The sequence below is a fragment of the Mauremys reevesii genome, linkage group 9 (assembly GCF_016161935.1).
Source record: "Mauremys reevesii isolate NIE-2019 linkage group 9, ASM1616193v1, whole genome shotgun sequence".
Lineage (NCBI taxonomy): Eukaryota > Metazoa > Chordata > Testudines > Geoemydidae > Mauremys > Mauremys reevesii.
This window is the reverse complement of record NC_052631.1, coordinates 7,437,415-7,458,270: the sequence shown is the minus strand read 5'-3', so window position 1 is coordinate 7,458,270 and position 20,856 is coordinate 7,437,415. Positions and strand designations below refer to the sequence as shown.

Here is a 20,856-nt window from a genome sequence, read left to right as displayed (position 1 = left end):
ATTTCTGACACTTCTCAACAAGCCTGGCCTCTGGGACCCCTCCCTCTGTGGCACAAGGCTAGAACACCTCTCTGCGGAGTCACTTCCCAGCACTGGCACTCACTGGGCAACTAAGCCAAGTCACTTCCCTCCTCTCAGTCTCAGATGCCCCCCTGGCCTTGCTGGGTCAGTTGAAAACGGATGCTCCACGCACAAGGGCCGGCGTGGCAGGAGGTGTGGAGACTGTTGGGGGAGAAGCAGACAAATGCGAGGCTGAGGCTGGACTCACTGGGGGGAAGGAGGCCGGAGACAATGTGACAAGCAGCAGGAAGAAGCTAAGCTGTGAGGGGCCTTGAAAGGGAGGACAAGAAGCTTGGATTTGATGCAGTGGAGAAGGGGAGCCCCTGGACGGCTGTGGGGGTGTGCTGGGGTCAGAGGGTCAGGCAAGGACGATGATCCTAGGCTTTGGAATGGGCTAGAGGGGGGCGATGTGGGTGTATTTCTGGTTAAAGCCTCAGCTGCTTAAGTGCCCCGCACAGGCTACTTCAGCCATTGAGTCACCGTGGAGCTATGGACTGAGGGAGTCGATCTGCCCCTATATATTTACACACACATTCGATACGGGCCAAGGATTCCAGGATCTCGGACAAGGCCATCCCATCCTGTTCCTGTTTCAGTCCCTCTCCCCAGGTGGGAGAGCTGCATTTTCCCATGACAAATCTCAGTTTATTTGCAGACCATTGTTCTAAGCTCTTTAGGTTTCTTTGCCTCATCTTCCTGCCCTCACTGGTGCTTGTATCACCTCTTCAGTTAGTCTCATCTGTGAACTTCATTAACATGCTTTCAGATCATTACATGAAAATTATAATGAGAATTAATTAGCTCATGTTTACACCGCACCTTAAATATGTGAAACACTATGTAAACGCTAAGTACCACTATTAGAGAGACAAGGTGGGGGAGGTAATATCTTTTATTGGACCAACTTCTGTTGTGAGAGCTCTGTGTAAGCTCAAAAGCATCTCTCTCTCACCACCAGAAATTGTCCAGTAAAAGGTACAACCTCCCCCACCTTGTCTCTCGAATATCCTGGGACCAAGGGCTACAACACTGCTGCATACAAGTATCACTATTAACACGTGAACTCAGACAGGTCCTGATAACAACCCCTACAATCCCCACTAGAAACCTCCTCACAGCTCTACCCGCTGCCATTTGTCAGGACCCTTTGTTCAGTCCTTCAGTCAGGTTCCAGTCAGGTTCCACTGCTTCTATCCGAGCCAATCAGAATTAATGTTTCAAGCATGATTTCATGGGGCACAATCAAGTGTTTTCTTTCCTGAAGTCTCTCTCGAACTGCCATGTTCCTTTCATTCACTACTTCTACTGTTCTCTTAGAAAGAGCAACCAAATTTGCTTGACATGATTTATTCTGTACAGCCACTTATTGCTTTTACTCTATAAACAGTGTTTTCAGAGTACCTGTTCCATTATTCTAGCAGGGATAGAAGTTAGACCAGGGGTAGGCAACCTATGGCACGTGCGCCGAAGGCGGCGCGCGAGCTGATTTTCAGTGGCACTCACACTACCCGGGTCCTGGCCACCGGTCTGGGGGGCTCTGCATTTTAATTTAATTTTAAATGAAGCTTCTTAAACATTTTAAAAATCTTATTTACTTTACATACAACAATAGTTTAGTTCTATATTATAGACTTATAGAAAGAGATCTTCTAAAAACGTTAAAATGTATTACTGGCACGCGAAACCTTAAATTAGAGTGAATAAATGAAGACTCGGCACACCACTTCTGAAAGGTTGCCGACCCCTGAGTTAGACATACAGGACAATAATTGCCAGGATCATTCTCTTGCATTTTTTAAAGACTGGTATTTTTCTCTAGTCCTCTCATATCTTTCCAGTTCTCCAAGACTTTATAGAAACAGTTCAGTGATCAAATGGATTTATCAGTTTATTCCCCTAATGGCCTGGGGTCTGGGCCATCCAGACTAGCTAATCTTTATATGGTCACATTTTCCAAGTATTCCCTCACCTGGTTTTATCAACAGATCTTCACTATTCCCTATGCAGCAAATCCAGCCTGAATAGCTGGGCTGTGGAGATGTGTAGGGAAGGTGTGAAGGAGTATTTCCTTAGGCTGCAGAGCAGCTGTGGAGCCATTCTGCAAAGACCTTTCAGTTCAGTTGCTGCAGTAGCCTATGCAGGGCTTTTACACAGCTCATCCCACAGGGAGGAAGGAGATGAGAGGATCCACACAGCAGCAGATCCACTGGTCCCACCTCCGGCTCATCCACATCTCTCTCCCCACTCCTCTGCTGTGCAGAGGACTTCACTCGCCTACTGCATGTCCTCTGCCCCTACACCTGTTCATACTGTGCAAAGTCATATTGGTCCCATGGCCCAGGGGCTCACGGAGGAGGGAGATGGATTTGGCCCTGAGTGTCCCAAACCTCTTTGCTTTATTAATTTAAGACAATTTTTTTTTGAGCAGCTCAGAACCTTAAACATCTGAGTCAGCACTGATGTCATCCCCTCCTCATTTTCTAATGTCTCTATCCTTCACTTCCCCCAACCGTTTCTTTAAAAGCCATTCTTATTAACAGCCTCAATCTGCCTTGTCTTTTCCCTGCAGCATGGACTGACCCTGCATATTGTTCAGTTACCTCCTCCCTTCTCTGTTTCTAATACAGATCAGTCTGTGATGTCTGTCTGTCTTCCTTCCATTCTAATCTCTAAAGTATCTCCGCTTTGACCAAAGCATTTTCAGAAGTAACTAAAGAGTCTTGCCCCTCCACGATATCATGTCCCTCCCTGCCACCTTAAGCAAAAGCTCGAGAAGAGAGATGGGTCTTACACCCTGCCCAGATGGTCAGCAGACTTCAGTGGGGAAGCAAACTACAGTCTGTCTCCTCCAAAGAAAATGGCATGACCTGGCCCCTCCCCACAACATTCAAATCCAGGGATTGTTAGCAAGTCCCTCAGCTGACCTCAAATGCAGCAGCAGCAGCAGCACAGGGAAGAGGTAGCCAGCCTGCCTGTTAAGCAGCTGATCCATCAAGGGGATTAACACACTGTCTGTGCCATCAGGCCCCACTGATAAGGAGGAAAGGAATCTGAGGGCTCTGGGTGACCTAATGTTTCCTCCCTCTCACCTCACCCCTAATGGGAAGATTTGAGACAAGTCAGTGATTCACCCTGAGGACTCGGAGCCATCCTGGCCACTGCTTGTTCCTGGCTTTCTTCCCCTAGGAGGGTCTTATGCCGCCTGCCCCCAAGCTGGGCCCTTTTCCCCCTGACCTTGATCCTGATGATGTTGGGGCCACTCATGCTGCTGCTCTGGTCGATGAGGAAGAGGATTTCCCGGGTGACCGTCTGGAGGTCAGTAGGCAAACTGCCCACCTCAGGACAGAAGTTCAGCATCAGGACCGGGTTGTGGAAGATGTCTTTGTGGAATCGCTTTTGAACGAAGGCCACCTGTGAGCACGAGAGAGAGACAGGGGTGGGGTGGGATCCTCAAGCCTCACATCCCCCTTCCACAGGCACCTCCCCGTGAGCCTCACACATCCTTGCCCAGCTGTTTCCCCCGAGTCTCAGACTTCTCCCAGACCTTCTCCCATCCGAGTCCTCTAACTGGCCCTGACACCTCCCCCTCCAGGACCACCCTGTTAAAGACCCTCCAGGGCTGGTCACCTGTCTCTCCCCATCACTGTCCTTCTTGGCAATTCGCACGTAATCCCGACGACTCCTGATGTGCGCCTCATACTCCTGGTACGTCATGGCACCCGACTCAATGACCAGGTGAGGGCGATGGGGCTCTGGGCAAAAGGACAAACATCAGAGAAGTCAGTGGCTCCCACCCTATGGCCCTGGGGCACTTCCTGGTGCTCCGCAGAATTGAGAGTCATGAGGACCAGGCAGTTGGGAAATGAGGGGTTGGGAGGGGAGCTGGGTCTGTGAAAGGCCCTCTCCCTTATGAAGTGGGCTGCAGAACAAAATGGGCTCGACACAGGCAGCTCTTCTAGGACTGTAAATCAATCCAGATGGAAAATGCCTCTGAAATACTAAATATGTCTCCATGTAAGAGAATTGGGGTTTACTCCACTGGTAGCACCCCCACTAGGAGAGGCAGAGAATTAAGCAACAGAGAGCTTCCCCCTGCTTAGCATGCCTGCTCCCTTCTCCACAGCACCACCAGCTGGAAGAGTCTTGAGCTGTAATAACCAGGAGCTTCCCACAGCCAGCGCTCCTGTTAGTAGAGGCCTTGAGCTCCCAGAGCCAGTGCCTCCTGAGTTTATCCTAGCTGTGGACTCCAAGTTAAAAGCATGCTCCCAGTGTAACGTTGGTTCACTTGTTCCTCTTACCACAGGGGTACAAGATAATCTCCAGACTCCTGTCACACTGGTGACCCTCTGCCAAGGTAACACAAATGGTGGAGGCAGAGTTGGCATAGGGGTTTGCATCAGCCCGTAGGGCATGCGATGGGCTCTCCAAGCCTGCAGGGCAGAGGAAGAATAGGAAGCAGAAGTTACAATGACTAAGGGGCTCGGGGAGGTAGGGGTAAGGCCCAGGATTTGTTGGTTTTAAAGGTACTCGGGCATTGCTGCACTCGGTGTTGTAACACCTAACCAATTTAGGAGCCTAAATCTCATTTTCAAAAGGCATTTAGGAGACAAAATCCCATTGATTGTTGATGGGACTTAGGCACCTAAATCAGGCAGATGTTGCAACACTGAGACACAGAAACGCCAAAATACCTTTAAAAATCTAGGCCTAAATCATCTAGTCTGTGGGAACAGGTGCTATTATCCTGCCCATTTTACAGATGGGGAATTGAAGCACAGAGCGAATAAGGCTAAAATTGTCAAGTGTCCACTAATGTGGGGGGCCCAATGTGAGAACATAAGAACATAAGAACATAAGAAAGGCCGTACCGGGTAAGACCAAAGGTCCACCTAACAGGCACTAGCCATTTTTATGGACTTAGCCACCATGAATTTATCCAGTCCCCTTTAAACATTGTTATAGTCCTAGCCTTCACAACCTCCTCAGGTAAGGAGTTAGTTTGACTGTGCTTATGTGAAGAAGAACTTCCTTTATTTGTTTTAAACCTGCTGCCTATTAATTTTCTTGTATTATGGATCCACTTTCTCAACATCACTCATGATTTTATATACCTCTATCATGTCCCCTTAGTCTCCTCTTTTCCAAACTGAAGAGTCCTAGCCTCTTTAATCTTTCCTCATACCCTCTCTCTAAAACCCTAATCATTTTAGTTGCTCTCTTTCTGAACCTTTCTAGTGCTAGAATATCTTTTTGAGGTGAGGAGACCACATCTGTAGTATTCGAGATGATGTGGGCGTACCATGGATTATATAAGGGCAATAATATATTCTCAGTCTTATTCTCTATCCCTTTTAATTATTCCTAACATCCTGTTTGCTTTTTTACCGCCTCTGCACACTGCGTGACATCTTCAGAGAACTATCCACGATAACTCCAAGATCTTTTTATTTTTTCCAATGTGCATTACTTACATTTATCCACATTAAATTTCATTTGCCATTTTGTTGCCCAATCACTTTTTTTTGAGAGATTTTTGAAGTTCTTCACAATTAACTATCTTGAGTAGTTTAGTGTCATCTGCTCCAGATCATTTATGAATAAATTGAATAGGATTGGTCCTAGTCCATTCTGACACCTGGGGCCTGATTTTCCAGAGTACCAGGACTTTATATGTTCAAAGCACAGTTCCAACAGTCTAACACGGCTACCCCTCTGACACTTAACAGTCTGCAGTTGCCATTCTGAGCACTTTGCACATCTGGCCATAGGTATCTCACGCTGGGCAGCCAGAAAAGGTGTAACACATCATTAGTGGCCAGCCATGAACATTTTGATTTAAGTGACTTTCCCAGAATCACCTAGGAACTCGGGGGCAGAGGCATGGATAGAATCCAGTTCTCCAGGGAGACATTCAGTTGTCTTAACCTTTCTTGTCCTGGAATCCCCTGCCTCATCCATTTCTCAACTTCCTACTTCAGCAACAAATGAGGCAGATCTGACAAACTACAGCCAACCCTGATTCCTTCCCAAGGCACTGTCCATTCTGTGGCACTGAATGAAGCTGTAGTATGTGATCATGTGATTAAAGACTATACCACAATGCATATGCAAAAGGGCCAAATTAAAGTTGCATTTTTGGTCTGGACAAACAATGTATTTTTCCCTAATTTTGCTCTTGGAAACAGCCAAACCATTTCAGCAGAAATGTTTCAAAACAACTCAGGCCGAGGCAGACATCTGGCATGGAAAATTTCAGTCCAAATACTTAAACTTTGGCAAAGTTATAAGCAACTGAAAACAGGGTCTTATAATGGAAAGTTTATGCAACCTTAACTACAGGCCACACTACCAGCTCTGCTGAAATAAAACAGATCCATCCCATGAGAGGGAGGAAGGGTCTGTCAAACTGAAATAGACAGAATTTTCTCATTTACCTGCCTCCAACACATACACACATACTCAGGCACATTCAAACTTGGGGGTTATATTTGGCTAACATCATTATACAAGGCCCTGAAAATCTGGTATTGCTTGGCAGAGAGGCAACATTATCCTTCCCCGTCAGGAATTTCCATCAGCCTTTCACTGTCACACATAGACTCATAGACTTTAAGGCCAAAAGGGACCATTGTGATCATCTAGTCTGACCTCCTGCACAATGCTGACCACAGAACCTCACCCACCCACTCCTGTACGCAGGGGTGTGCACAGGTATAACAATGTGACCACTCTTGGAGGGGCACGTTCTGTCTCTCCCTGCCCCCCCTGGCCCTGGAACCGGAGGAGCTGGCTCCCTCCTCGAGCCCGCCACCCCAGGTCCAGAGGAGCTGCCTCTCCCCACCCTAACCCCAGAGGAGTTCTGCGCCCCTGCTGATTATTGGGGGCACGTGTCCCTGCTTGTCCCCTCTTGTGCACGCCCCTGTCTATACTAGACCCATAACCTCTGGCTGAGTTATTGAAGTCCTCAAACCATGATCTAAAGACTTCAAGTTACAGAGAATCCACCATTTACTCTAGTTCAAATCAGCAAGTGACCCGTGCATACACTACAAAGGAAGGCATAAAAACCCCCAAGGTCTCTGCCAGTCTGACCTGGGGAAAATTCCTTCCCAACCCCAAATCTGGCGACCAGTTAGACTCTGAGGATGTGAGCAAGACCCACCAGCCAGACACCTGGGAAAGAATTCTCTGTAGTAACTCAGAGCCCTCCGCATCTAGGGTCCATCTCCGGCCACTGGGATTATTTGCTACTAGCAGTCGTGGATGGGCCATATGCCATGGTAGGCAATCTCATTATACCATCCCCTCCATAGACTAGGGTGACCAGACATCCCGATAAAATCGGGACCGTCCCGATATTTAGGTGTTTGTCCCGCATCCCAACCGATCTTTGGTCGGGATGCAATTTGTCCTGATATTTCGCTCCGCCAGCACTCAATTCTCTTTTTCCCCCTCCGCCACCGGACCCCCGTGTGTCCCAATATTTTCTTCCTCTCATCTGGTCACCCTACCATAAACCCATCAAGCTCAGTCTTGAAACCAGTTAGGTTTGTTGCCTCCACTGCTCCCCATGGAAGGCTGTTCCAGAACTTCATTCACATGCAAGTACTCACACACGAATGTGCACACACCCATGCTTCCATACACAGGAGTATTTATACCAACACACACACACACACACTCAGGCACATTCAAACACAGGTGCATATGCACACATAGAGCCATGCATGCACATGTGCTCACACACAGAGACAAGCACTCATGCATGCACACAGATGTGCACTCACACACATACCTGCTTACACAAGTGCATGCAAACACACACAGCCATGAGCACAAGCACTTACTCTCACACAGGGACACGGGTTTAAACACATTTGCTAAGAGGGAAGGTTAAGGTTTGGAGGCCTCGCAGAAGGAGGAAGTGTGTTTTGAGGAGAGACTGAAGGAGGAGAGGTTGCAAGTGGAAGGAAAGGGGCTCTGCGCATAAGGGACAGTACAGAAGAAAGCCACAGGCTATCTGCTGAGAACCCTCTGCCCATCCCACTTGGCCAGAGTCTTCCCTGAGCAGCCCTCCCTGCTCACCCTTATGCCACCCCACACACAGCCACTCACCTGAGCGTGGCCTCCACTGAGGCTAGTCAGCACCCAGTGCTCAGTGCCAACATCCCCGCTCCCAGACTCAGCAGCTCAGGGGAGGCAGAGAAGAGCCTCTTCAAGGTCTAAAAAGGACTGTGGGGATGCTCACAGTGCAGCTGGGACCTCTTGATATTTCTCTTCCTGGCGTACCTCCCCCTCCTACCAGAGAGGGGCCTATAAACCACTCAGCACCAACAGACATTTTCTCCAGATTGATGCTCGTTGAGGCCGGAGTGCAGCGCCTCAGAGGCAGGTGGGCCTTGAGCCAACGCTAATGGGATCAGTTCCCCTAGCCTCTCTCAGGCACACTCCAGTCTCTGTGCAATTCATCCCCATCACATCCCTTCTCCCCACAGCCATTCCTCACTTTCATTTCTCTGAGTGAAGGAGGATATTGGCTAAGCAAGAAAGAGCTAGGCCTTTACTGCTGGGTCCAAGTGGTAGCGGCTAAGACTCCACCCCAGGTGACGTGAGTTGATTGGTCTCAGCAGCTATCCCATAAATCCGTGATGTGCAATGGCATTTGGGGGCAGGAGTAAGTGGACTGGCTCATCCACTGTCCTACCTCAGATGCCCTTTGATCCTTCCTGCGTTCCCTGACTCACCCAAGAGCTCTCATTCTATTATTAATGGTGCACTTATATAACAGGGTGGTTGGGTTCTTCACCTGACCCTCCTGGTTCTAAGGTACTGGGACACCACTTGGAGATGTTAATTGATTCCTGCTGGATATAACGGAAGTGGCAGTAGCCCTTTGACTAGAGGTATCTATGGGTGCTTTTGTCTTCAGTGAGTGCCCTGGGGAGGTGGCTTGGGTTGGAGTTTTGTGATAATAAAGTCAGCAAAGAGGTGGATGGGTTTTGCCTCTCTCAAGTCTGTGGTGAGTATATTGGAGCACGGCGAGAATGCCACTGGTTCACAGCTTGGCATTTATAGTCAAAATCTGCTCTCTGCCTTGAGGAGCTTAATCAGAGATGACATGTCCCGGGGAGAGATAACATCAGACAAGGACATTGGGGAGGGTCGGACGGACCAGGTTAACATGAGAGAAGGTCAGGAGGTTCCTTGGCTATGGTGGGATCCCACCAAGTTAGTTCAGCTCCCAACCCTTTAGTTTTATTGTTCAGAGGCTGGAGCAGGAAAGAGGCTCAATGATGGAGGGAGGCAGAAGCAGCAGGTTTGAAGAAGGGGTTGGACGGAGGGACGGGAGGTAGCTTTTTCCTTCAATACCAAAAGGAAATGTCTTCAGGAATGAGGTGCATCATCAAATATCCTTTGTTTCATGGGACATCTCTCATTTTAGTCCCAAAGTTATGTACATGTTCCCCCCAGCTTTTATTGTTGGAAACTTTCCATCAGAAACAGATTCATGAATCTGAGTTAACAGAGAGAGCCATTTACACTGAGGGAATGAATCCCATAACTGCAGTGGAATAGTAATTATTTGGTGCCCTTCATTTTGGGCCTTTGTCATAAGAACATAAGAATGGCCGTACCAGGTCAGACCAAAGGTCCATCTAGCCCAGTATCTGTCTACCGACAGTGGCCAATGCCAGGTGCCCCAGGGGGAGTGAACCTAACAGGCAATGATCAAGTGATCTCTCTCCTGCCATCCATCTCCATCCTCTGACAAACAGCGGCTAGGGACACCATTCCTTACCCATCCTGGCTAATAGCCATTTATGGACTTAACCACCATGAATTTATCTAGTTCTCTTTTAAACACTGTTAAAGTCCTAGCCTTCACAACCTCCTCATGTAAGGAGTTCACATTCTGCAACCCCTGTTTGAGCTTTGATAGCTGCCGGATAGGATCAGTAAGCTATGGATCTAAGGAGCTGAGGGTTGGAATAGCAGGCTGTGCTGGGTCAGGATAAAGGGACATGAAATGAGCTGCATGTTTCTGTTATCCCAGGGCTGGAATAGTGGGGGGTGGACTGCACATGGGGATTGAGGGGCACTAGATGGGCTGTCAGGGGGAGGCTTGGCCAGCTGTTGCCCACACACTGTCCAGCTCTATTGACACTTCACTTCCATGAGCATTGATGAGCCACCGAAAGAGAGAGAAAAATAAGCCGACGGAGAAACATCACCCTCCTACCTGCCAGCAAGCAGGGCCCCTTGACCAGCAGCTCAAAGGAGAATTCATAGGGGAAGGGATTGTAGGCCTGGCCCCTGAAGATGTCTGTGCTCTCGGGAGGCATGATGAATGACTGTTCACTTCGCAGGCCAGTAGCTCCAAAGCAGCTAGTGGGACTGAAACAAAAGACAAGTCAATCATGAGCTGACTTCAAAGCACCCACTAGGGGTGGGCTTGGCCTGCTGGGGAACGTTAGCCGCTGCACTGCTGAGCAGCCTGCAGAGACCCCGTATCCAGGGCAGCCTCTCTCCCTATCGCGCAGAGAGCTCTCGCCATGCACTCCTGGGCATTCCAGCAGCTGGGAAATTAACAGCCTCCTCTGATGATACCCTGGGATGTGCACCAAACTTTAGTTCACACCTGGGTATCTCAGGCAGGCCATAGGGACTTTACTGCCACCTCAGGCCAGTGGAGAGCCACACTTCATCAGGGAGGGAACATGAAGTGTCTTCCTGAACCCCAACATCTTCCCACATTTACCTGTCAGGTAATTCCTGGTCTGCCCACCCTGTGAGGACACAGGAGGAGAATGTGGGAATCCACAACTAGGGACACCTGGGCAAATCCTCTACCGTGAGCCTCTGTATTCAGGTTTGGTGAAGTTAAGGTGCATTCTGGGAATCTCCTCAGGGCTGAGGTGACCACAGAACCATCCCTCTGCTTCTTATCCCCTCCCTATAGCCCCTCTGCTTTCCCTCCCCTTCTATAACCTCCTCAGCCCCCACTATGGCATAGACTCCGAGAAAGCCATGAAAATCACCATAGGGCCAACCTGTCGTCACACAAGCCTCCCGGCTCACTCGCACTTTCCGGGACGGCCACCACAAGGGGCGTGAGGATGGAGGGGAATGTGAGGTGGAGTGCACCGTCTGGCAGGGTCGACAGCTCCTGGCTGCTGCTGAACACCACCGTCAGGATTTCTGAGGGCCCGATGGGGCCCGTGCTGAGGATGAAGGTAGAACGCTCTAAATCTTCATCAAGGATTAGGTGACCTGGGCAGGAAAGGAACAGTCAGCAGGCAGTTTCCACAGGACAGGCATTTAGAGCATCGAGCTGGTGTTCGCAGTTACAGACCAGCACCAGGACGGGGGATTAGGCCCTCAGCCGTGGACAGTCTCAAACTGGAATCGTGAGGCCAGGGGGATTATTATTCATTATACATTAAGTATTATCAGTGTGCTTAGCAATGTACGCACATATCAAAAGACACAGTCCTTGCCCCTAGAAGTTTACAGTCTAAAGTGTGGTCTAACTACAAAGTGAAGCTGATGTAAGCCACCTTGCGCTGACCTAGTTGTGTACGTGTCTACACTGGAGCTTGTCTCCCACCAATGTAAGTGCCCCATTACAGTGATGCAGCAACGCCACCTCCCTGAGCAGCATTGAGCCAGGGTCGATGTACTGAGGTCAATACAATGCAAGTGCAGACTTATGTCGATCCTAACAGTCCTCCAGCAGCTGTCCCACAATGCCCGACACTGACAGTGGTCACAATTGTGAATTCCACTGCCCAGGGGTCACAGAGACTGGAAGGCCCCCCTCCCCTTTAACGCTCCATGAATTTTTGAAATGTCTTTTCCTGATTGTCCAGCTTGGCAAGCACACCTAGCAGCTCTCTTTTGTTGTGTGCAACTTCCCAGCTGATCATGCTGGCTACATGCTCCAGATGCGCTCCAGCTTGGAGCAGAAAGGAGGTACTGGATCTCCTTGGCCTGTGGGGTAAAGACTCTGTACAAGCACAGCTCTGGACCAGGCATAGAAACATGGGCATCTATAAGCAGATTGCCTGGGGGATGCAGAAGGGGTACAATAGGGACCAGCAACAGTGTCGTGTGAAAGCAAAGAAATTGCAGCAGGCATATCAAAGGCCAGGGAGGCCAACAGTTGAGCTGGTGCTGAGCCACAGACCTGCCACTTTTACAAAGAGCTGCAGATCATACTTGGCAGAGATCCCAACACTGTCCTGCACACCACCATGAATACCTCCGAGGAGCCCGAGCCACGGGCCTCTGTCGTGAAAGGCGAGTTAGGCAAGAGGAGCTGTGTGGAGCAGTGGGGTTATGTACACAGGGATGTCCCTCTGCACCCACTGGCAGCCAAGCTCTGCATTGAGCTCTTCTAATAGCCCTTGCATGCTTGTATAATCACAGACAAATAGCCATTTGTGTTGATGTACTCTGTGGCAAGGTGCTCTGGTGCCTAAATAGTGAGATGCGTGCCGTCTACCACGCCACGCCAGTTTGGGAACCCCATTTCTCCAAATCCATCCACTATGTCCTACAAACTGCCAAGAGTCACAGTCCTGTGTAGCAGGAAATAATTCATGGCCCTGCACACTTGCATGACAGCAGCCCCCACGGTGCATTTCCCAATTCCAAAATGATTTACCACTGACCGGTAGTAATCTGGAGTTGTAAGTGTCCAGAGTGTGATTGCCACTTGCCTCTCCACACTCAGTGCAGCTCTCATTTTGGTGTCCCTGCGCAGAGGGCTGGGGCGAGGTTGGCACACAGATCCAGGAATATGGCCTTGTGCATCCAAAAATTCTGCAGCTACTGATCCTTGTCCCAACCTGCATTATGATGTGTTCCCACCTGTCAGTGCTCATTTCTCATGCCATAAGTGGCTCTCTATCACCTGCAACTGCTCCGTGAACACCACCTACAAGCTTTAATTGGTTCTCACTATGTCCCACAGCAATCTTTGTCCTCCAAGAAATTGTCACATTCCCCACAGATTCCGTTCTTCTTACAGTTCTGCAAATACCAGAGGATCATGCCTCCTGTGCTTGCAACGCTCATGACAATAGTGTAGAGAGCTATGTGGGTTTCATGCTTATGTCAGATATGACAGACTGTGAGAAGGGTTCATGGGATTTTTTAAAAAGGTGCACAAATTATTGGAGACAGATGACATTATGGGATGAAGACAGTTGCACACTGGGAAGTTGACCCCTTACTCCCGGTGACCCCTGTGCGGCTCTTTTTTGCCCCACCATGCATTGCTAACATTTCCCAAAAGACAATGCACTGGATGGCGGCAAGTTGCACACTGGGATACCTACCAATGGTGCAACCACACTGTGCATCGACAAAAGCATGCCTGGTGAGTACGCCAATGCAAGGAGCCTAGTATGCACGCGCACAAGCAATATACTAACTGCAACAACTTTATGCCGAACTGGATGTGGAAGGTGAGGGGCAGCCAAATGAAGGAATTCAATCAGTGGAGTGGAGTGGTCAGGAAAGGAGGATGGATGTTAGCTTCAGTGTTCACGGTGGAGTAGAAGGGAGAATCTGGGAGGCCAGAGGAGAGGAGAAGGTTGCAATCATGGCAGGAGATGACAAAGAGCAGGTTTTGATGGGGGAATGGAGAGTCAGGGATGGATTTTTTGAGATCTTATAGAGCAGGAAGTGAAAGGATCTTTTAACATTGAATGGTGGGGAGTGGGAGACAGAGAGAAGGGCACAGAAGATGTTCCCTGAGGAGAAAGATGACTTCATCACTGCAAAAAGAAGGGGATGGTTTCAGGGGAATACATGGAGTTCAGGTTCAAACATATTGAGTTTGAGATAGACTATGTAGGGGATATTTGGGCAACCAGAGATGTAGAACTAAACTTTCAGAATGAAATATTGGAGATGTGACATATCCAGGAGGAAAAACTGCAGATGTGAGATGGAGCAGAGTGGGTGATGTTGGTGCTGCAGAATTAGACTTGGGAGTCACTGGCAGAGATAGTAGCTGAAACTACTGGGATAGATGAGGTCACCCAAGGAAAAAGCAAAGAGGCAGAAGAGAAGAGGAATGAGAACAGAGCTCGTATCTTGTCAATACGCAGAGGGAGAGAAGAGGAAAAGAAACCATTAGGGGAGACACTGAAGGAGTGCACAGAGATAGGAGGAGCAGTAGGACTGAACCGAGAAGCAAATGTCCCGCAGGAAGAAGCAGCAGTGATTGACTGTTCCAAGCAGCAGAAGACAGAGGAGGAGAAAAGCGGGGAGAGCCTGAAGATTATTAATGAGCTAAATCAGCAGTTTCAGTGGAGGAGACAGGACAGAAGCTGGCTTGCACGGCATACAAGAGAATTAGAGCAGACAATATCAAGACAGCTGGAACTGGTGGCACATTCAAGTTGCTTGGAGGCAACGGATAATAGTGAGACAGACACAAAGAGGTTTCTGTAGGCTCATATTCAAAAGCGGAGGGAAAGCCATTAAATATTAATGGGGATGAGGACTATCCCTTTTTCAAAGACAGGCTTGCCCGGGACCGCAGGTTCAGGAGAATCAGCCCTCACTCACTGACAAACCAGCTGGCACTGGGATGCTGGTACTGGAGGGATCAACTCCAAATTACAAACTGTCCAACTATGGGCAGGGAGGAGGAACAGTTTATTTCAGAGAACTCCCATACCCCATCACTCCTCCTACCCGCTGGTAGGACAGCTCTCACCTCAGTACCTGCCCTGACAGGGAGAAGAGTCGGTTTTAATTTGTCCTGGACAAACCTCAAAGGATTTAGTGTTTCAGTTCCCTTGGCAGCATCCGGAAATTCACATGCTGCTTCTCAAAACTTTGTTGGCTGAACTCATGAGTGGGGTTTCTGGCCAGACTCCCAGCATCTCTTGGTTCCAGCTATGTTAGCATTGCTTTGTGAATCACCTTTCCAGGGGAGGTTGGGATCCCCTACCCCAGGTGACAGCCTTGAAAGCTACACATCATAGGTGCCGACTCCTTGGGTGCTCCAACCCTGGAGCACCCACAGAAAAAAATTAGTGAGTGCTTAGCACCCACCGGCAATAGTGATGCTGCAGCCCCAGTCAGGGATCAGCAGTTCCTGAGCAGCCCTGCCTATACCAATCAGCTGATAGACTACATCACCAATCAGCTGTTTGGTGGGCTCCCCTGAATGCAGCCCCACCCTGCCTATCAGCCATTCTGCAGCCTCTGGACTGGCTGCAGCAGAGGCTGACCCAGTCCTACGTCAGCCCTCAGTGGGGGGTGGGGACCCTTCTCCAGTAGCCTCAGGGAGCTGCTCCAGCCAGGATTAGGGGTGGGCTGCGGGGCCCTGGCCCCACCCAGACTCCACCCCCTCCCTGCCCATATTGGGCGCCAGTGGGTGCTCACATCCCTGGCCCTGCCCCCAGTCCCTCCTTGACTCTCCCCCGCCCCTACTGGTCCCCTTCCCAAATCCCCGCCCCAGCCCCACCTCCTCCCCCAAGTGCACTGCGTTCCCCCTCCTCCCGCCCAGGTTTGCCGCGCAAATCAGCTGTTTTGCGGCAGAAGCATTGGGAGGGAGGGGGGAGAAGCAGGATCCAGCGGCGCGTTCAGGGGAGGAGGCAGAGGTGGAGTGGGGGCGGAGGCAGGGCCAGCTTTAGGAAGTGCGGGGCCCAATTCGAACAGTTTCGACAGGGCCCCGGCAGGGATGACTATTAAAAAAAAAAATGTAAAAAAACACATGGGGCTTGTACTCACCGGGCAGTGCTCCAAGTCTTCGGCGGCGGGTCCTTCACTCGCTCCAGGTCTTCGGCAGCACTGAAGGACCCGCCGCCGAAGACCCAGAGCAAGCAAAGGACCCACCGCCAAAGTGCCGCCGAAGACCCGGAGCGCCGCCAGGTGAGTAAAAATTAAAAAGGCGCCTCTAGCCAGGGAAGAGATTCTCACTGGGCGCGGGGCCCTCTTAGGTGCGGGGCCCGATTCGGAGGTGGCCCTGGGCGGAGGTGAGCTGGGACGGGGGGGTGGGGAGCTGCCAGTGGGTGCTGAGCACCCACCAATTTTTCCCCATGGATGCTCCAACCCTGGAGCACCCACGGAGTTGGCGCCTACAGGGCACAGGGCTCCCTCTGCTCTGCAGAAGCCCAGGCCCACTCATCTCAGCAGTGAGATCTTGCTTACCTGGGTCGGATGGCCCCACCTCCTACATAGCTCTCCTGGGCAGGCTCCAGCTCCCAGTCGGCTCCAACTGCAGTCAGCACTAGGTGAGTCCAGGCAGAGGGAGCCTGGCTGAGGGTGGGTAGGGCCCACTGCAGTGGCGGGAGAGGGGAGGCCACCATGGGCACAATTTGGGGGTGATGGGGCATGCAGAATCACTGCCACTGCCTTCCCACATTTCTGCCAGTGCTGAGCTGCTCTGCTCGGGTGAGAAGGGTCTGTTCTCAGGGGTGCCATTGGGTGGGGGGACTGTCCTGGCCCCCCAGGATAGTAAAAATCTGGGGGCAAATCTGTCTCTCTCATCCCTCCCTTCTACCCATGCATCCTTTATCCAAAATACTCATTTGGCACTGAAGTTAAATAGGTGTTAACAAAATCAGACAAAACAGAGTTTTTCAAAGTGTGATTTAAAATCCCTTCCCTTCTCCATTGCTCAGTTTTCTGTCTCTTGATTCTTGTGACTCCATGCATCTGAAGAAGTGTTTTTTTTACCCACGAAAGCTTATGCCCAAAGAAATCTGTTAGTCTTTAAGGTGCCACCGGACTCCTCTCCTTGTTTTTGTGGATACAGACTAACAGGGCTACCCCTGATACTTGACTCTTGTGATGTTCTCATTTCACTAGTTCTCCTGTTATCATAGGCTTTGTCTAGACTAGCATTTGTCCTCCTGTTGTAATTGATTGCCAATTGCTTGTTAAGTGACTCTAAATCTAGCTGCAAACATTTGCAGAGTATCAGGACATGGGGGTTCAGCCTGGGCAAACCACAAAACTTCGTGCTACAGAACAAACATTTGTGGAGAGCCTCAGTTATTAACACAATTAGCATTTACAATCAATCAGTTCAAATTATAACAGGAGCACCAACTCTAGTCTAGACAAAGCCAAAGCATGAGACCCCCAGGCTAAACAGGACCTGGATTTTTAATATAAAAGGAGGCAACATAAATGTATCTTACTCCCCAAAACAAACAAACGTATCAACAAAACAAAAAACACCTAGGCCCCCAAATCTTCATGCCTTCTTTACACATCAGAAGAAAATCAAACAAAGGCACAGTCTCAGTTATTGCCCTTTTACAGATCACCTTTAAAAATGAAATGATCCTTTACATTCCTAATTCCCCCAAATCAGGGTAACTGCCGACTTTGTGGGGCTGAAAGACTATCTGGGTGTGAGTAACCCTTGGCTTTGGCATCATTTTAGCCACCACCTTGTCCTAATATGGCCAGGTGACGTGTCACCACCCAGCATACCTACCATTGGGGCAGAGCAATGGCTGGCCCAAACTGGGGCTGCAGTCAACGCAGCAGTCCTCTGCTCGGTGTCGATTCTGGATCTGGAAGGTGATGCTTCTGCTTCCTGTCACAGCTTCAAAACCCGCTACCACCTCAGACTCCTCCAGCGGATAGATGAACACACCTATAGGGGGCAGCAGAGAAAGAATTCTGAGGCTGAGACCTCAAAAGCTACCAGATGGAAACCAGCCTGACTCAGCGTAGATTCCACCCTTAAGCTCAATGTTCCCAGCCTGCACTATGTTATTATCATAGATTATCAGGGTTGGAAGGGACCTCAGGAGGTCATCTAGTCCAATCCCCTGCTCAAAGCAGGACCAATCCCCAGACAGATTTTATCCCAGTTCCCTAAATGGCCCTTTCAAGGACTGAACTCACAACCCTGCGTTTAGCAGGCCAATGCTCAAACCACCAAGCTATCCCTCCCCCCAGCTCTTCACCACAAATTCTGCTTTAGTGCTGGTGAAAGGTCCCGGAGAATGTCCACCTCCATTTATCCTCAGCGCAGCTACAGTGCAGGCAATTGCAACATCAGCTTCTCCCATGTTCCACATCCCCTAACATGTCTTATCTCTGCCCTGAAGGCAACCCCTCTATGTTGGAGAGAAGAGTTCAGACTCAGTTTGTTTATTCGGTCCATAGCCTCTCTGTTGAGGCTCCCAGCAAGGGGGGCAAATCCGATGGCGGCTTTTGTGATGTGGACTCCTGCCCTCTGGTAACTGGACTGAGGTCTCACTGGGGAGGGGGGGAGATCTAGGCGGGCAACGACAGCACGCCGAGTAGCTAGGCTGAAGGAAGTCGGCTTAGTTCGAGTTTTACCCGTCCTCACGCATGGGATCGACGTCCGCGACTTCTGTCGACTCCGCCACCGCACCGTCGGTGGAGTGGAGTTCGGAGGTCATTCGGAGTGGATTCGATATATATATCGCATATGATGAGCGATATATCGAACTCCAGACGATAATGTGCTACCCGATATATATGGGGGTAGAAGAGACGCCCCTTAGACTCACTAACTCACTTCACCTCCTAAACCACTGAACAGCCATCACATGGAAACGACTTTTGCTCACTACTCCCAACGTGGACAGAATAGAGCAGTTGACCTAGTGATGCAAGGTTTTGTATCCCAGTTCCAGTCCCCTTGAGCTAGCCAGTCCTCCAACAAGGGATTTTTAATCTCCAGGATGCAGTAAGGCAACTAGGAAACTGCTCTAGATCCATATCTACTTAATGCACAAGAGGGTGCTTAGCCATTTAAATGCACAACAGCCTGGCTATTTGTCATCTTGTTGAAAGGTGATTGGATCAGTGCCTCCTGGATGCAAACCAGCCCAGATTCACCTATAAAATGGTCAGGGAGAAGGAAAGCCCAGTGCTTCCACCTCTTCTTACTCATGGGCTGTGCTGGGTTTGGGAAGGATCCTTCTGCCAATCTAGCATTCATGTCCTGGCTCAAGCATGTGTATTCCGCTGCCTCCTACGGGAACATGCTGGGTTTGCTTCTGCGTATATCAGTTCCCTATACTGACTATCCTAGTGGGTCTCCTCCTTTAGCTCACTAAGGAGAGGCAAGAGTTCAAGAGACCAAGGATGAACAGGCAGAGGGGGGGTGAGTGCAGGACTGCTCCGCACCAAGATAGGTCAGACCTGCTCCTATATCCCAGCAATCTGCTAGTTAAGTAGGTACAACTTATTCTTTAGCTCTAGATAGATGCATCTTACCTTCTACAGGATCCTCCTCGGAGTTGATGTAAGTGAGGTGAGCAGTGACTCCCAGCGAGTACCCATTGGCACAGGCCTTTACGCATGAGCTCTTCAAAGGGAGAGCTGTCCAGGTAGCTAGAGAATACAAGCCTGGCATGGTCTCTAGGCACAGCTACCAGGTCCTGCCAGCTGGGGCTATAGAGAGCAGGTGAAACAACACAAGGAAGCATTGACGTTTGGAGGCAAGGAGAGGTCAGACTGAATGCTGTCTTTAGGAGAGCTTCAGAAGTCTGTAATGAAGTGGGGTTAATAAGTCAACCGCAAGATTAGAATGAATCTTGTGATGAATAAAGCTGGTGATTTTACAGTATTCTTCCTTCCTCTATTCCTCCTCCCCACCCCCACCCCTCTGCTCCTTGGATTTCCATGATGCTTTGCTCTCCGTCTCCTGGATCTTCTCATCTTTCCTCTCAAACTCTCTCCTCTGCCCCCTTTCTCCATCACCTTTGACAATTCCACTATCTTCCCAATCACTCCAGTGTACAGCCTCAGGGTACCATTCAACTCCTTTCTCCCCTTCTCTCCTCACATCTCAGTTCTAATCAGGTCTTGTTACTTTGTACTCTGCAACTTCTCTACTGTCCTTTCATCTCCATCCCAACCTTCAGCTAAAACCCTCACCTGGGCCTTGGTGCTCTCTCACCTCAGCTATTCAATCTTCTCCTCTCCAGCGTCCCTGAATCTCATCTTGCTCCCCTCCAATCTATCTAAAGTGCAATACCAAATTCTCCTATCACATGTCTCTGACCATTCCACTCCACCTCTGAGCCCCCTCCCTGACTTTCCCTAGCCTGTTGTATTACATCCTTCTCATCCATCATCCTCACCTCTAGGATCATGTATATGTCTCTGCCTTCATTTCTCCTGTTCTCTCCTTTGTTCCTGCTATGGCACTACCCTATTTTCCCTCTCTGTATCCTTCCTCCATGCCCACCTTCATGCCTTCTCCATGCCACTATGCTCTTATACTTGGAACAAGCTCGCCCTGCTGATGCACCAAACCACCTCCTCCTCTGCTTTCAAGCAGCAAAGAATCCTGTGGCACCTTATAGACTAACAGACGTTTTGCAGCATGAGCTTTCATGGGTGAATACCCACTTCTTCGGATGCAAGCAAGAAGTGGGTATTCACCCACGAAAGCTCATGCTGCAAAACGTCTGTTAGTCTATAAGGTGCCACAGGATTCTTTGCTGCTTCTACAGAACCAGACTAACACGGCTAACCCTCTGATACTCTGCTTTCAAATCCCTCTTCACAAAATTTTTTCGGGCAAGCCTTCCAATAATGAGCACTGCACAATTCCTCCTGCACCTCAAGCTCACGCCAGCACTCACTAGAGTGGGGGTCTCTGAACTCTGCATTGTCTGCATCTAGACTTTATTGCAAGACTGAGCCTTCTTATGTTTTGTACAGGGCTGAGCATACTGCTGGTTCTCCAAAAACAGCCTTTGGGTAGGGACCTGAGGAAGGTAGCATCATGCTGCCAGGCTGAGCAGCCACTTGGGAAGTGCTCACTGG

The 20,856-nt window shown here is 49.7% G+C and overlaps 1 protein-coding gene across 4 annotated transcripts in view; it reads right to left on the bottom strand.

The window, feature by feature from the left end:
- Nucleotides 1-20,856, bottom strand: part of VWA5B2 (von Willebrand factor A domain containing 5B2) — a 63,130-nt gene that overhangs the window by 15,199 nt on the left and 27,075 nt on the right. For 2 of the 4 annotated variants that reach the window (XM_039488112.1, XM_039488113.1), the window contains exons 2-8: nt 19,297-19,473; nt 17,534-17,695; nt 11,100-11,331; nt 10,301-10,455; nt 4,359-4,490; nt 3,688-3,812; nt 3,295-3,471 (exon numbers count right to left, since the gene is read on the bottom strand). In XM_039488112.1, coding sequence (XP_039344046.1) covers nt 3,295-3,471; nt 3,688-3,812; nt 4,359-4,490; nt 10,301-10,455; nt 11,100-11,331; nt 17,534-17,695; nt 19,297-19,435 — 1,122 coding nt within the window. In that variant the 5' untranslated portion in view covers nt 19,436-19,473. Of the gene's footprint in view, nt 1-3,294; nt 3,472-3,687; nt 3,813-4,358; nt 4,491-10,300; nt 10,456-11,099; nt 11,332-17,533; nt 17,696-19,296; nt 19,569-20,856 lie in introns of all 4 variants that reach the window. The other 2 variants (XM_039488114.1, XM_039488115.1) reach the window with 2 other exon arrangements.